This window comes from Bos grunniens, chromosome 25 (genome assembly GCF_055505025.1).
Source record: "Bos grunniens cultivar Pamir isolate PY7600 chromosome 25, Bosgru_T2T1.0, whole genome shotgun sequence".
Classification (NCBI taxonomy): domain Eukaryota; kingdom Metazoa; phylum Chordata; class Mammalia; order Artiodactyla; family Bovidae; genus Bos; species Bos grunniens.
In genome coordinates this window covers 32,207,234-32,224,302 of record NC_141189.1, presented here as the reverse complement: position 1 = coordinate 32,224,302, position 17,069 = coordinate 32,207,234, and the positions used below count along the sequence as shown (strand labels likewise).

The following is a 17,069-nucleotide window of genomic DNA, read 5'->3' as shown; positions in this document are numbered from 1 at the left end:
ATTTAAAATAAAAAACCAAATGTCAGACTTCTGTTACTACTATACAGGAGTTCCACAACCCAAAGTGAAATATTGCAAGGCTTATTCAGAAAAGAAAATCTTTAGCTCAAGTGGTAGAATCCTTAGGATTAATCTTAGACACAGGCAACAAATATACATATATATAATACTAATAAATAAGTATGCCTAGGGATTTAAAAAGAACACACTGCAGGAGACAGAATTTTACGTTTGAAGATCTAAATTTGTTGTTCAAATTGAGGTTCTCTCAAAACTGTCTGAGACATTCCCTATTTAAAAACTAAATTTCAAGAAACTTAGCATGAAGCTAATGAAATAATGATGTATTTGAAAAAAAGCAAAATACTACATATTGATAGTGCAGTACTTAAAATGAAGCTGAAAACATAGTTAAAAATAGTGAAGCTTATTATTTTTTTCTTTATTTGAAGCTTATTTTTTAAAGACTACATCCACTGTTGGTTAGGCTATGGTAAACACGTTCATATGCTGCTGGTGGCCATGTAAATTAGCACTGCATTTTGGAAGGCTGTCAGTATCTATCAACTTTAATGTAGAAACTCTTTCAGAAGTTTTACTTATAAGAATCTCTCACCAAAAAATGATCACTGGCTCATAGAAAAACAACCAAATTAAACTGATTTAATTATGGTCTATATCACTGAATAACATAATCTTTATTAAAGAGATACCTGTGTTATGTTGTTAATTATTAAAGTTATTTCATAGTTTAAAACAGAACACAAAATAATTTGTCACCTCCCATAAAACCCAGTTTCTTTAACATTTTGGGTACCTTGTACTTATCCACAATTGGCAGCCTGATTGGTCCATCAACTGATCTATTGAAGTTTGGCAAATTATCCAGATATGGAATAAATGGTAATCCACTGAGAATATAATAAAGAGTCAACATAAATGTTAAAATTTTAAGAAATTACATGGCTCTAACTTTATCTAGTTCATCTCACTTATTCCTCAGAAATGTTTTCTAAAAAAATAACATAATAGATCAATATAATGAAAAAGTTTCCCTGTAAACTTATAAAAATATTTAATGGCAAATAACCCACATGTTGTAATAAACAGAAGCCACACTATATAACTTAATTTTTCATGGACTTTTTCCAGCTCTGAAATCAAGATTCTGTAATTTCCCCTTTAAAAATACAGTATGTGAATTGGGAAGTATAATATTGCCAAGATCGCAATGTTCCCCCCAAACTGATCTACAAATTCAGTCAGTTCTTATTAAAGTCCCACTGCCTTTTTGCAGAAATTTGACCAGCTGATCCCAATGTTCATATGGAAATTCAAGGGACCCAAAAAGGCAAAATATTCTTGGGGGGTGGAGGGATAAAAATCAAAGACTCACATTTCCCAATTTAAATACTCACAAAGCTGAAGTATTCAAGACTTTACCTTATAAAACATTAATCCAAAAATGAAACACACACCTAAGAGCTTCAATAGGCTTAAATGAAAATAACAGGTCTAATTCTTTATGACTGGATTGGGCAACAATTCCCTAGGCATGACACCAAAAGCACAATTAAGAGAAAAAATAAACAAGACTTCATCAAAATTAAGACCTTTTTGTATTTCAAAGGACACTATGAAGAAAGTAAAAAGATAGCCCACAGAATGGGAGAAAATGCTTGCAAATCATGTCTCTGATAAGGGAATTGTACCCAGTGCATAAAGTACCCTAACAACTCAATAACAAAAAAGAAAACCCAGGTAAAAGACAAAGGTCATGGCATTTTTAAAGCCAAGGTTACACTCAATATTTTCTTAAATTATTGGGCTTCCCAGGTAGCTCAACCCATGAAGAATCTGCCTGCAATGCAGGAGCCCCTGGTTTGGTCCTTGGGTGGGGAAGATCCCCTGGAGAAGGGAAAGGTTACAGTATTCTTGCCTGGAGAATCCCATGGACAGAGGAGCCTGGTGAGCTATGGTCCATGGGGTCGTAAAGAGTCAGACACGACTGAGTGACTAACACACATAAACACACTGGGCCTTCCCTAGTGATCCAGGGGGGCACAGATTCGAGCCCTAGTCAGGGAAATAAGATCTCACATGCTGTGCAGCCAAAAAATTATTTAAAAAAAAGATTACTTAATAAGACACAAACTTTTAAAAAGATTACTTACATGTACCAAGGACAGAAATCTGATTGCTCCTTAAGATTTGCTCCCGTCAGTCCTGAGCATGGCATGAAGTGAATGTCCTTTTTGGGATTAAAGCCAACTTTTTTCAAAAACGGCACCAGTTTCTCTTTACATTCTTCATATCTATTAATATTTATAAATAATTATAATGTAAAGCAACTGAACTCTATAGTTTCAACATTAAACAGAGTATGAACAAACATTAAGACATCCAAGCTTGCCTCTCATTGCTCCAATTCACTGTTGGGTCGTCCATCTTATTAATGAGCACAATCAAGTGTTTGACGCCTGCCGTCTTTGCCAGCATGGCATGTTCTCTCGTCTGTCCTCCTTTCTCAAATCCAGTTTCAAACTCTCCTTTCCTGGCAGAGATTACCTGTTCCAAGAAATCAACAGTTTATTCTTACACATTCAAGTACACTCTTCTAGCAATACAACATTTTTCTTTTCAGTTTTATCAGAAGCATCTTGCAAGAAAATAGAAGTGAGTGAGTTAGTCATTCAGTGTGTCCAGCTCTTTGTGACCCCACAGCCTGACAGGCTCCTCTGTCCACAGGATTCTATAGGCAAAAACACTGGAGAGGGCTGCCTTCTCCAGGGGAATCTTCCTGACCCAGGGATTGAACCTGGGTCTCCTGCATTGAAGGTAGATTCTTTTATCGTCTGAGCATATATGTACTTTTGAATGTCACAATGTCTAAATACTTAAAAAAATTTTGGTATATGTTTCTTCTCATTCCCAATTCTCCAAAATCTAGTACATTTTTATATTTTATATTTTATTTTTACATTTATATGTAAATTTATATTTTACATTTCAAACATATATGTGATTTAGTGCTAGTACAATAACTACCCCCAAATTGCAAAATGACTGAAGATCTTAAACAGATAATTTCTTACTCGTTTTTGTACTCACAGGATTGAGTACAAAATGGATTAGGTTTAGCAGTCAGTGGACACTAATTTCTGACACAGAGATAATAGCAATGGTAGAGAAAAGCAGAAACATTTTCATAAGTAAATCAAATTATGAAGATTTCTTGGGCAGATTAGTGAAACAAAGTGAAAACTGTAACTTTGTATATTTTACAGTTCACTGTAATCTAAATTCTAGCTTTTAGAAGGTAAATCCAAGTGTTTATATTTCAAGTTGGGCTGCGAACAAATACAGGGATGAACTGGAAACATCTTTCCTTACCAGTACAGCCAAATCAGCTTGAGAAGCACCACCAATCATATTTGGGACAAAACTCTTGTGGCCAGGGGCATCTAGAATTGTAAAATGCTTCTTTTCCGTTTCAAAGTAGGCACGACCCACTTCTACTGTTTTACCCTTGTCTCTTTCTTCCTGATTTGTGTCTAAGGCCCAAGATAAGTACCTGAAATAATTTTAAAATAACAATACTGGTAAGAACAGGAGTTTTAAAAATATTCTTCTACCATTAAACATGTAATTAATGGTAGAAGAATTTTATGTTCAACATACATTTAAATCATGAACAGGACTGGGTAGAAGTAAAAATTAAATGACTAAAACTTATATTCTTCTGATTCAAACACTCAAGAGCTTTTATATATATCCAGTGTCAATTACACATTCTGTAAGCAAATATTATGTATAATAACAAGATGACAACATACATAGAAAGACTATTTAGTACCAATGCCAATATCACTATGAGTTAAGTAATGAGTTCCTTTATATTTCATTTTAAAAATCATCTAGCACAAACTATAATACAAGTAAGGCTGTCTAAGGGTACCTTCTAAAAGTGAAGGCCACTAACCCACCATTTGGAACCAATGGTTACTTGCTAAGAATTATTTGGTTATTTCTTTGCCATATAAAATTACATATATAAATTCAAACCATCTGTAACAGTGTTAATTTAGATTACCTCATCACATCATCTGTATTTCATAGTAAGAAAGAAATAACAACAACCTAAGATATGCAGATGACACCACCCTTATGGCAGAAAGTGAAGAGGAACTAAAAAGCCTCTTGATGAAAGTGAAAGAGGAGAGTGAAAAAGTTGGCTTAAAGCTCAACATTCAGAAAACGAAGATCATGGCATCTGGTCCCATCACTTCATGGGAAATAGATGGGGAAACAGTGGAAACAGTGGCAGACTTTATTTTTTTGGACTCCAAAATCACTGCAGATGGTGACTGCAGCCATGAAATTAAAAGACGTTTACTCCTGAGAAGGAAAGTTATGACCAACCTAGACAGCATATTAAAAACCAGAGACATTACTTTGCCAACAAAGGCCAATTAAGCTATGGTTTTTCCAGTAGTCATGTATGGATGTGAGAGTTGGACTGTGAAGAAAGCTGAGCACCAAAGAATTGATGCTTTTGAACTGTGGTGTTGGAGAAGGCTCTTGAGAGTCCCTTGGACTGCAAGGAGATCCAACCAGTCCATTCTGAAGATCAGTCCTGGGTGTTCATTGGAAGGACTGATGTTGAAGCTGAAACTCCAATACTTTGGCCACCTCATGCGAAGAGTTGACTCATTGGAAAAGACTCTGATGCTGGGAGGGATTGGGGGCAGGAGGAGAAGGGGACGACAGAGGATGAGATGGCTGGATGGCATCACCGACTCGATGGACATGAGTTTGAGTGAACTCTGGGAGTTGGTGGGAGGCCTGGCGTGCTGTGATTCATGGGGTCGCAAAAAGTTGGACACAACTGAGCGACTGAACTGAACTGAATCCATTTTTTAGTATTATATTGATTAGGAACTTTTCCCCTTAACACAGAATAAAAAAAAAAAAAGACCACCAATGTCCTATTGAGATAAAGCTTGTTAACTTAAGAAAAAATAAGATAAGGTTAGAAAGAAGAAAAGAGCTGACCCTCTCTCCATGCAAAGGCAACTTACTGTCAATATATTATTCCATCTATTCTTTTATCTTTCAACGGTTTACTCACATAATGACCATACCCTTAAGTACTATTATGTTATCTGCTTTCTCCCCAAATTCCACTGTAACATCTGTTCCTGATTATTATAAATTCTGTGAATGAAATTTTGTAGCCAGGTAATGTCTCAATTAAATAGATGCTTTATATTTATCCCACAAGTCTCCTCTTATGAATTTATATGTTAGTAGACTACAAAAGCATAAGTCATTTCCTGAAAAGTAACTTATAGTGTCATAAAAGTTTACCAAGTTTCTCTGTTTTTTTCTTTAGCTTCTCTTTCATATTTCTCAAGTGTCCTTTTGTCAACCATTCCAGTCAAATACCTGAAAATGTTGAAAGAAAAGAGAAACAAACATTTAATTACTCATGGATTGCTCAGTTGTGAAGTTAGGAAATCTTTAAAGCTCTCGAAGGGAATTTGAATTCTATAAAAAAGCTACTTTAAAGTACAAGTGCCACTGGGGTAGATGCTGAAATCATGGAGAATTTCAGTGGAAAAGACATTTACAGTTTCAGATTACCTCCCCCAAGATAATGGGAAAAAAATAACTTTACAGTGCTAAATTCTGGCAGCGGACACCTTAACCAAGTAATCATGGCTTTTATCACCAGTAATAGATAAAACATACTGAATATTGCAATCATCTGCACTCTCATACGAGCACAACATACCTTCTGAGATATTCTCTTCCAAAATGCATACCCTCAGTCTAATTATTAACACTGTCAAACCCAAATTGAAGAATATCCAATAAAATAACCAAACAGCACTCTTCAAATTATGAAGGTCATGAAAGACAAGACTGAGGAAATGTCACACGTTGGAGGAGACTAAAGAGACATAACAACTAAGTGTAATGTGGAATTCTAGAACAGAAAAATGATACTGGTTGAAAAACTGGTGAAATCCAAATGTGATCTGTAGTTTAGTTAGTTAGTTTGTACCAGTGATAACTCACTAGTTGGGATGATTGTACAATGGTTATTTAGTATGTTAACATTAAGGTAGGCTGAATAAAATTGTCTAACAATTCCACTACTGTTTTTGGAACCTTTCTGTAAGTCTAAAATTATTTCAAAATAAATGTTTTTTTTTCAAACAGCAAATGTAAATACTAATGTAAAAGAAAGGAATTCTAAGTGCTATCCAAGCAATTAAGTCTTACTATTTAATATTTAAAACATACTAGTCAAAATGAGGTCATGATTTTTAAATAATACCCAACTGCTTCCCTTGACTCTATCCAAATCAAATCCTGTTCTAAGCTTCTGTCTCTGGGTGTTCTCAATAGTCATCTAAATCAAAAAATATACACTTTCATAAAACACAACATCAAATGGGCCTGCCACTTCTTCCCAGAGTCTTAGGTAAGAATTCCTGTATAATAGCCTGCTTTAGGATCTGTTGTAGAAATTTTCAGCAGTAACTGGCAAATTTACTGATTAAGATTACTTAACAAAGCAAGACAATGAAGATATGCCCTCTAGACCCTCTGTTATCCTTTAAGATAACAGCTTAAAGAAATGCGTCTACTTTAGGAGAGATTAAAAAGATGTTTAAATGAAAATATTTTTCAATTCTAGAACACATCACTAAACATCAACCATGGCATTTTCATACCTAGATACCTTCTATATATGATAAAAAAGAAAAAAAAAGCATGTTAGCCAGACATTCTGATTAAATCCACATATATTTAAGGAGTTGATGAATAAGGAAACACCAGTTCCCCCAGATTCATTATTCCAAAGAAAATTATATTTAAAACAAAGTAAAATTTCTTATAATTAGGGTTCTGTATTACTTTTTATTAACAAATCTAAAAGACAGCTTTTAGAAATACTTTTAATTAAGGTTTCATGAGAGTCTTACAGTGATAACAAAAGGTATTTAACAAAAAATATACTTACATTATTTGTCCTCCAATGGTTGACTTGCCAGCATCTGAAAGTAACAACATAATCAACAACAGGCAAACCGTAGGCGCAGTCAAACCAAAACACAAGGACTATATAGGAACACAACCAAAGGCCCATTTAACATACCTAATTACAGCTTGCAAAAGCAACTGCAAAGAATAGAATCTGGGTCAGAAGTTCCGGTTAGTTACCTTCTCTCCTTGAATCTAAGACCCCCCCCTGCAGCTCTATAGTGACCTAGGACTACCTTACTGACAATATGAATTACCCAAGGGGAGCCTCAGAAGGAGAACTAAAGTAGCCAAGACCCCTGAACTACATTTAGGTAGTCTGCTTTGCACTTTTAGCCAGTATAGGTGTTCCTTTACAAATTTCAAAGGAGTTCTTGCTACCATAAAAAGCAGAATGGTCTATCATCAAATTCAAAAGAAGGCAGAGATAAGAGAAAGGAAAGAAAAAGGGGGACATAATTCTGTTATTTTCTTTTCACACAAAAAAATAGACTTTAAAAAAAAATACTAACTAACAGACGTTATAACATGCTGAGCCATCACCGGTGGCCTACAGACCAATTATGTATCACATACAAATATACTTATTTTCTTCCAGCTACGATGCCACCACAGCTTCCAAGAATACACTGCTGGCAATGTTCTGCCAGCTAAAAAATCTATTGAGTTAAAAATCAAGACGTTTTAGATTAGTTCAGTTTCACTAAATACTTCAGGTAGCTAAATAAGATATTCTCTGATGGATTCAGTAACTTTGGTCATTTCTTATCATTGCTACAAGTGCAACTCACCTACGTGCCCAATGAATACGACATTTACGTGTTCCTTCTTAGGAGCGCCTGGCGGCGCAACCACAGATTTAGGTTTTGGTATTTCCTCTTCCTCCTCCATCATTTCCTGGGCACTTTCCTCTGCAGGCCTTCCATCTCCCAAAGAACCACCATCTGGCTCTGCTTCACTTATTTCTTCTTTGTGCTCCCATGATTCTTCTGGGGACATCTCTGTCTCCCCATTTTCTACTGAAATAAAACATTTTAGTTTAGTATTCTGAAAAAGGTTTATCATCTATCTATACATTAAAACACAGATGCTTTTAAACAAACAGAACTTAACATATTCAGTTCCATATCCTAACATCTAGTGACACACAAGAAAATCTCGTTCATAAAAGAAACATACAAGCTGGCCTCACAGGTGACATCAGAGCTCTGACTCAGATTAGGAGAGACTATTTTAATGGAGCTTCATCTTCATAAGGATGAACAAAATATGAACAGGACATCTAACACTCCCAACAGCCCAGTTACTCTGGCATCAAGATGTCCTGACAGAAAAGGGGAAGTTCAAAATCAGAATACAAAAAAGTGTGAAAAGATTTAGATTTCTGTTTTTCCTTTGGAAGTAGCAGAACTTCTTTACTGAACACCTTGGGAATATGAAACCCTTAAGGGTAAGAAAATTACAAAAAGGAAAAAAAATTTCACAAACGTAAATTAAGTACACCTATTCAAACTGCTTTAGCATTTCCTCCATTTGATTCTTTTATATTTGCCATCACTAAATTTATCATGGCAGTGTTAATGCCCCATTAGCTCTGCTTGCTAAATCCTAATGGCAAAGACTGTTTTCACTGTAGTTTTAAATGTAGGCATTATAATAATGATAACACTTAAACACTTGTACCTTAAATCTTGAGACTGAAAGAGTTTCATATTACTGTATTAATATGGTCAGAAATTTTCTTACCAATAGGTTCTGAAAGTTCCATGCTAACAGCTGAATTTGAACCTAGACAAGAAATTGAGATATATATTTACCAAACACTATCTAGATTTACACACCACAGACAATTTAATGCTTTCTCAATTAGTTGTTCAAAGAGTCACATCACAGAAAATTACCTTCACACAACAATGACTGTTCCTCTTGAGAAGATTCCACAGGTGCTGTTTAACAGAAATAAGCTCTATTAAAAATTAAGACCTATACATCCATTTTACTTATCTTTTAAGAAACAGGAAAAACAGAAGTTCAATAGCAAAACAAAAACCTCAATAATTCAGAACAATGACAACTAACCCAGGCTTTCAAATGACAAATCTGTTTAACCTAAAAAAAATCTACCAACTACAGCCAATTTTAAAACATTTTCAATGTTTAAAATGTATTCACAAAAGCATGTTTATTCTCTGACTCTACTTCATAAACTTTTCCTTTACAGATGCTGTAAAAGTAACCTGCAGCCCAGCACAAATCAAATTAGATTTTACTCAACAAATACACATTACTACTCTAGATTCTCTAGCCCAAGAAGTAATGATTAGTCCTTGTTAAGATTCTGTAATACATGTTATCATCAAGATCCTTAAATAAATTCTATTCGATACCAATAAAATGAAAAGGACATTCGTATATAGTCTCTGGAATGCATCCAGGCCCTTACATCATCTCAGAAAAAGTGGTTATAATGATGCTGCTGCTGCTAAGTCGCTTCAGTCGTGTCCGACTCGGTGCAACCCCAGAGACGGCAGCCCACCAAGCTCCCCCGTCCCTGGGATTCTCCAGGCAAGAACACTGGAGTGGGCTGCCATTTCCTTCTCCAATGCATGAAAGTGAAAAGTGAAAGTGAAGTTGCTCAGTCGTGTCCGACTCTTAGCGACCCCATGGACTGCAGCCTACCAGGCTCCTCTGTCCATGGGATTTTCCAGGCAAGAGTACTGGAGTGGGGTAGTTTTGTCCTATATTAGAATTCTAAGGTCAAGCAATAACCCAGTTTCCATAACTATCACATTACAAACTTTATGGAAGTTTGTAATGGAAGAGATGTATGTGAAATATACACTAATATCCCAGTCCATACATTTATTTTTTATACTAAATACTTCAATACCTAAGTACTCTTGCTTTAAAGCATCTACAAGAGGCAAAAGAAACCAGAGAATTTGAAGTCACATGAATCCTCCACACCAATAAAGAACAGTGAATTCTTAACCTGCAAGACTCACATTTAAAATCAGTGTCCAGTCTGCCTCTTTAGCACAGTAGGCAGCACATCAGTCTCATAAAATCAGTGCCCAGGAAGTATTAACACCCGTAAGTCAACAAAAAGCTTGGGGCCCAATCTCCCAATAACATGAAGTGCTGAAGAAAGTTAATTCCTGAGAGGCCCCTGGTGGCCTATTAGGATTCCAGGCTTTCACTGCCACAGCCCTGGGTTCAGTCTCTGCTCAGGGAACTGAGACTGCACAAGCCACATGGCATGGCCAAAAAAGAAAAGAAGGAAAGAAAGAAATTCCTGTCCCTGAAAGGTCAAGGGCAACAGATTTTTTTTGAGGAAGGAAGTGACATGCCAAGTGTGACTTAGGGAGATCATTCTAAGGTAGTACACAAATGAACCAGAGAGGTAAAGATACCACAAGTCAGAGAGACCAACAACACTACTTACAAGAAAGTATGCCATCAGAACAAATGAGTGGTAAAACCAGAGAAGGAGTTCAGTGCAAAGATAAAGGGAGCAAAGATCTGACAGGAACAGGGAGGAAGAATGAAAAGTCTAAGATGACCCCACCCTGTGTGATTAACAGGGTATTTTAACAGGAACTGGGAGGAAAAATCCTTTGAACTCAGTCCACAAAGTAAAAGGAATTGTACTTCAGATATAATATAGATTAGTGTTTTTTTTTTGTTTGTTTTCCTATTAAGAAAAGTTTACAGGTAAGATAAGGAAAAATTACTCAATTTTCAGAAAAAGTCAAGTTCATATGCCACCCTAGGGATGGAAGAGGCGGCACAGGGTAGTAGCAAAAGGACAGAACTGAGCTGATTCCTGGCTTGAAATCCTGGCTTGTCATTTGTTAGTTCTCAGATACAGTTATTTCACTGGAGTCATGAAGATGACATGCCATCTGCCAGACAGGATTAAATGAAAGAATAATTTGTTTAGTTATCAAATAACTCGTGGCACCTAGATATTCAACAAATGAGTCTCTACCTCCTAACATGGACTGAGTATCAATTCTATCAACTAACATGTACTGAGTGTCTATTATGGTCTAGACAGGGATTAAGAAGCATTCCCCAAGTCCTGGAGGTAAGGAGGGAGTTGGTGGCAAATTACCCTAATTCCAATTAACCTTTATTGAGCCCTTATGTGCTAACCGGTGTCTCTTCTAATTCCCTTGAAAACCCTATGAAATAGACAACTATCATCTAACATTCAGATGGCCCCTGTTGAAAATCACTCAGAAAAAGTGAACTGAATAAATGACGATATACATATATTCTAAGGCAGGAAAAGACTAAGATAACTGGTGTAGTAGACTCTCCTGTCACTTAGTAAGATAACCCAAACTGCAACTGAGCTTTATAAAATGAAATAGTACATACACCTGAGCACCTAGTTCTAGAACCAACTGTTAAATTTAGAAATACACAACATATGCATTAGGCTGTAAGGCACTTCTCCTGACAGTGACATCAGTAATGAGTTCACCGCCATGGGTGCATAATGCAAAATCTGTTCATGGGTTTTATTTTTCAAGGTGTCTTACTTTTATTGAATATTTGTCTTAAGTTTACAAAGCTTAGAGACAAAGTACCAAAAGCAATCAAGTGCTTAATATACACCTAATGATATGCATTCAGACCACAGAAGACGTTATAAACTGTTTGATAATGCTAGCGACATTTGCAAACTGATGTTTTTCGAATTAATAAAGCAGTAAAATCACATATAACAAGATGTTCCTTAAATTTAAGCTTCTCAATATCGTTGTACCCAGGCTTTACACATTCATGTAAGCCCTTCTTGTTCATTTTACTCTGGTCTTATTCACAATGCACATCACATCCAGATTTTACTGGCTACTATTAATCCTGGGCTTAGAATTCTACTAGACCCAAAGTCATTTGTTCATGGTTAGCAAACAGGATTTTTAGCGCTTGATTTCTCAAGTCTTGCACAGTTCATACCTATCAGTGAAAGAGAAGAAAACCCTCCCAAGGAATGAAATTATGGTTTCATATATTCCAATGGTGTCTCCATGTTCAGACACACATTCTTATCGAGTATTCGAAGGAATAATTCTAATAAAGTAGGAAGGTTATCAGAGTGTACAAGTGATTAAAACTGCCACACCCTAAGTTAAAAGGAGAAACTAATAATTGTGGTGAAATTATTACAATTTTTTAAACATGACTTTACCAAAAGACAGCCAGGCAACAGTACTGCCTGTGTTTTAACACAGATGATAATCTGGGTCTTAAAACTGCTAGTTAAATATGATCATGGTGAAATAAGCCAGTCACAAAATGTCCTATGTTATACCATTCCACTTCCATGAAATATTCAGAATAGGTAAATCCAGAGAGCAGAAAGCAGACTGGTGGTTACCAGAAGCTGGAAGGAAAGGGGAATGGGAAGGGGTGGCGAAAATGCTTTGGAACTAGACAGAGGTGACAGTTTTTACAACACTGAGAATGTTTTAAATGCCATGAATTGTTCACTCTAAAATGGTTAATTTTATGTTATATAGATTTTTTTAATATAAAAAAAATTTAAAGATACAATCATGGATCAAAGGACTTCACTGTGGCAACTCCTATTTTGCCAGCTTACAAGTAAGGACAGCACAAGTTAGTCAAGACCATACATGTGGCAGGTAATGAAAGCTATGTTTTAATTTAAGCTACATATTTTAAACATAAACGATGACCAATTCTCAAAAAGTGCTTAATTCATCTATTTCATAAATCAGCAAGTTAAATTTGCACTGCTTTAGCTATAAAACCAGTCTCTAATCCCCTTTATACACTAAAACAGCTATTTATAATGCCATCTTAAGTAAAATATCTTCCTCCTTTACGCTAAATGGTGTGTTCAGTAAAGAAAAATAAAAACGACTCCAGTGCTGTCACAGAAGTAACAAGTGTCCTACCTGCATGGATCTGAGGAATAGTGATGATTCTGTCTGAGTTTCTACAATGATGGAAACATCTGTGCTGTGATGATAGTCACTAGCCACATGTGGCTCTTAAGCACTTGAAAGGTAGCTACTGTGACTAAGGAACTGCATTTTAGATTTTAGTTTTAAAATTAAACACCCACATGTGCACAGTTGGCTCCTCTGAAGGAGTGACCTCAGTTGCCCTATGAACTTGCCTTATCTGGCTTTCCACTTTGCCCTATTCTCCAACCACTTTCCACCTGAAGGGCTAAGGACCTGGCTTCTTGACTCCTCTAAGATATGACCCTCTTTCAATTATAGATCCACCCACACCCACAGCTTAGTTCTTGTTCCTTAGGAGATTATGGACTTCTAGAATGACTGGTTTTCTGAAACAAGGAGACTTTTTTCTCTACTTTGTCTCCACAGGTTGGCACAGTGTACTGTATAGAATAAATACACACCTAATTTTTACTGAATTAACTTCAGCAGTAGGGTTCAGAACAATTTTATATGTGCCAATTTTCTAAGGGAGTTAGAGAAACAATATCCAAGAGATGTTAAAGAACAGTTTGAGTAAGGAACTAAAATTCTCTGGCACACAGGTGACCACATGGTCTCACAAAAGCTCAGGCATTTTCTCCCAGACAACACTGGAAAATAGTAAAGGCAAGTATCAGAAAGAAAAGCCTGCAGAACATGTACAAGGGTCCATGGTTTTGCCTTAACTACCTAACCCTCTAAAAATAAAAAGGCACAATGTTACAGATAGTGGTGATCACAGCTGTTTATTTTATATCATTTCCTAAAGTGTTTCAAATAATTTCAAAATGTTACTTTAAATTAGAGCATTGCCATACTTCATGGGTGGCTCAGTGGTAAAGAATTCGCCTGCCAATGCAGGAGACACAGGTTTGCTCACTGGTCTTGGGAACTAAGCCCATGCACTCCACAACTACTGAGCCTGTTTGCTGCAACTGCTAAAGCTCGTGAGCCACAAGAGAAGCCACTGTAATCAGAAGCCTGAACCGTAACTAGGGAGTAGCCTCCACTCACAACTAGAGAAAAGCCTGCACAGCAACAAAGACCCAGCACAGCCAAAAAATAAAATAATAAAATTTAAAAAATTATTAGAGCATTGCCTACTTATGACGTGTACCCAGCTACTGCTGAGAAAGAACATGGAGACAGTGCCGTGGTGCACAAACTCATAAGCCCCATTTTTGAAAGTGTCTCAGCCAAAAGACTGTTTAGCTTCTAATTACAAGGAAAAACTAATGGACTTACTATTGCTAGGATAAGCTCTGAAATCAGATCTAAGTTCTAATCCCAACTCCTCCATTTATTCATGGATGTCACGTCCCCTATTTATTTAGCTTCTCTGAAACTTAATTTTCTTATCTGTAAAAACAGGTCATCAGTATCTATACCTCAAGACGTTGTTGTGAAGGGCATTTTAACCAAGTGGTAACTGCTCAATGAATATATTATTATAATAAGCATTTCAATGTCCCATAATGATTATAAAAACTTTTAAGAATGAAATATAAGAAAGGCAAATTCCAGGACCACTTTCTCAGAAGATCCATGCTGGCTGTAGTAATTAGCTCTGGGCATGCTCTTTTTTTTTTGTCATTATTAAACAGCATGGTGTGGTAGAGAGCACTAAATTAGCAACTGGCAAATTTGGATTCTAGACTCAACTGTGTCCTTAAACCTGTGAGTGACCTCAGGCATTCATTCAACATCTCTTATTATTACTGCCAGGTCATCTCTGGTCCTAACATTCTGAAGAACCTATTTACTCAGTCACTAAAGCATATCAACCTGAACAGGCTTTTCTGTAGAGTAACTTAAGTTCTACTCTATTTTTCAAACAATGCTAAAAGATAGTCTTTATAATTTATATACTATCTGCTGCAAAAAGAATGAGATATTTAATTTCAGATACCACAAAAAAGTACAAAGATAACAGAATACCATGCACGTGAAACCAACCACCACAAAGGAGATGGGCTCAGTAGTACTATAAGAACTCCTACTGGAGTTCCACAGAAACAGGCAACCTGATGACATTCTAAGGTACATACTTTTTTAAATAAATTGAGGGATAGTTGATACACAATATTGTATAAGTTTTGGATGTACAACACAGTGATTCACAATTTTTTTTTAAAAATTTATTTTTTTGTGATTCCAATTTTTAAAGGTTATACTCTATAATTACTATAAAACACTGGCTGAATTCTCTATGCTATACAATATATCCTTGTAGGTCATTTTATACATAGTAGTTTGCTAAGGTATGCTTTTTTTATTTCAAGTGAAGAGAAATACAATTACTTAGAATATGGTCTGGAATTAGGTTTGACCAACTCTCAGACAAGGCTAGCTCAAAAAATCCTTGAGAACTGTTCCTCTCACCTAGGAAGGAGAGTATGATGGGGACTGGTTTAACTTGGAGTAGTAATGTAACAACTAACCTTTCCTTAGAACAAAGTCATTTATGAAAAAACCAACAACATATCTGTAGCTCAGCCACACTTCGTTAAAATCTACCAACAGCAGGAAGAAAACTCTTAAGAAGTTTCAGTATGAACCATCAACTGACAGCTAAAAAAGGAGTATGAGGACCTCAGAACAACCAAGTAGCCAAAATCTAACTTCTCTCAAAATTTTAAGAACTGTGAATTGAATGATGAAATTGTAAATAAGGAGCCAGAATCAAAGTAACTCACCCATGTTTAATACGAAATAAACAAGTCTTTACTTAGAAGTGGGCTTTCCTGGTAACTCACATGGTAAAGCGTTTGCCTGCAATACCGGAGACCCGGGTTTGATCCCTGGGTCTGGAGGGTCTGGAAGATCCCCTGGAGAAGGAACTGGCAACCTACTCCAGTATTTTTGCCTGGAAAATCCCATGGATGGACGAGCCTGGCAGGCTACGGTCAATGGGGTCGAAGAGAGTCGGACGTGACTGAGCGACTAACACTTACTTACAAGTAAAGATGACTGGTACTCTAGCAAATTCCTAGGAAACTTGAAGTCCAGAAACACAAGAAAGGTGAATTTTATGTTAATTGTACCTCAGATATTCACAGAGAACACTTAGTAGAAAACAAATCTGTGGTTTTATGATTAGGGTGACACGAGTGAAATTATCTAAAGGGACCTGTGAACGGTGCTCCCCAGCTTTGAAAGCCCTCTCTGTGCACTCTGTGATGGCCCTCTTATCATGAAGGGTCTTCCATTAGAGTAGACTGGGTATCATCTGATCCCTTTCTGGACTCCTTGAGAATCAGTTATCCATCTTGGTGGTATCACTTTGAGGGCCTAGCACAGTATCCTGCCTTCTGCAGGCAGGCAATGTCTGTTCATTAACTGCCATACACATACCTGAGCAAAACCAGAGATTCACATCTCGAAAAATTCCATTCCAATTCAGCTAACTCTTCAGGAAAGATGATCAAATCTCTTTTTCATTCCTTCCTCTCCAATTAGAAAGACAACACTATTTTAACACTTTAAGACATTTCCTCTCCAGCAAATAAAACAAAGCTAAAAATCTGTTCTCTACAATATTTCCCAACATGCCATGATATGTTTTCATCATCTTTTTATGCAGTACAATTCCAGAAAAAAAGCAAAAAATAAACAAAAGGAAAAAAAAGCAGTGAATAAAACCTGCTCTAAAATTCCCATGGGAATTCCCTAGCAGCGCAGTGGTCAGGACTCCATGCTTCCACTGCAGGGGGAGATAAGATCCCAAAACGGCAACGTGGCCAAATAAATAAAAAATCAAACTTATTCCCAAAGTTTCTAACAGTTGAAACAGTTGCTCAACATGGTGCGGCCTTAGTGGATGCCCTCACTTGTTTCCTGAACCCCCACACCTGAGCCACTCCACATGTAAAATCATGAAACGAGAGCCAAAATTGAATGATCTCTAATAATCAGTATGACATGGTAGGAAAAGAAATACTCCTCCAGGAACAATACTTTACCTGATCTTCTCAGCCCACTTACTCCATTCACTGTCTCATCTGAAAAGTCCTTTCTATTACAATT

The 17,069-nt window shown here is 36.4% G+C and overlaps 2 protein-coding genes across 5 annotated transcripts in view; one reads left to right on the top strand and one right to left on the bottom strand.

Moving 5' to 3' along the window:
- LOC147345396 (uncharacterized) overlaps window positions 1-17,069 on the top strand; it is a 124,864-nt gene that overhangs the window by 21,045 nt on the left and 86,750 nt on the right. The window lies entirely within an intron of this gene.
- GSPT1 (G1 to S phase transition 1) overlaps window positions 1-17,069 on the bottom strand; it is a 29,776-nt gene that overhangs the window by 7,978 nt on the left and 4,729 nt on the right. For 2 of the 4 annotated variants that reach the window (XM_086375721.1, XM_086375718.1), the window contains exons 2-10: window positions 8,958-9,002; window positions 8,803-8,844; window positions 7,848-8,075; window positions 7,037-7,070; window positions 5,371-5,448; window positions 3,394-3,574; window positions 2,414-2,568; window positions 2,175-2,315; window positions 818-911 (exon numbers count right to left, since the gene is read on the bottom strand). In XM_086375721.1, the coding sequence (XP_086231847.1) occupies window positions 818-911; window positions 2,175-2,315; window positions 2,414-2,568; window positions 3,394-3,574; window positions 5,371-5,448; window positions 7,037-7,070; window positions 7,848-8,075; window positions 8,803-8,824 (933 nt within the window). In that variant the 5' untranslated portion in view covers window positions 8,825-8,844; window positions 8,958-9,002. The remainder of the gene's footprint in view (window positions 1-817; window positions 912-2,174; window positions 2,316-2,413; window positions 2,569-3,393; window positions 3,575-5,370; window positions 5,449-7,036; window positions 7,071-7,847; window positions 8,076-8,802; window positions 8,845-8,957; window positions 9,003-17,069) is intronic. The other 2 variants (XM_086375722.1, XM_086375719.1) reach the window with 1 other exon arrangement.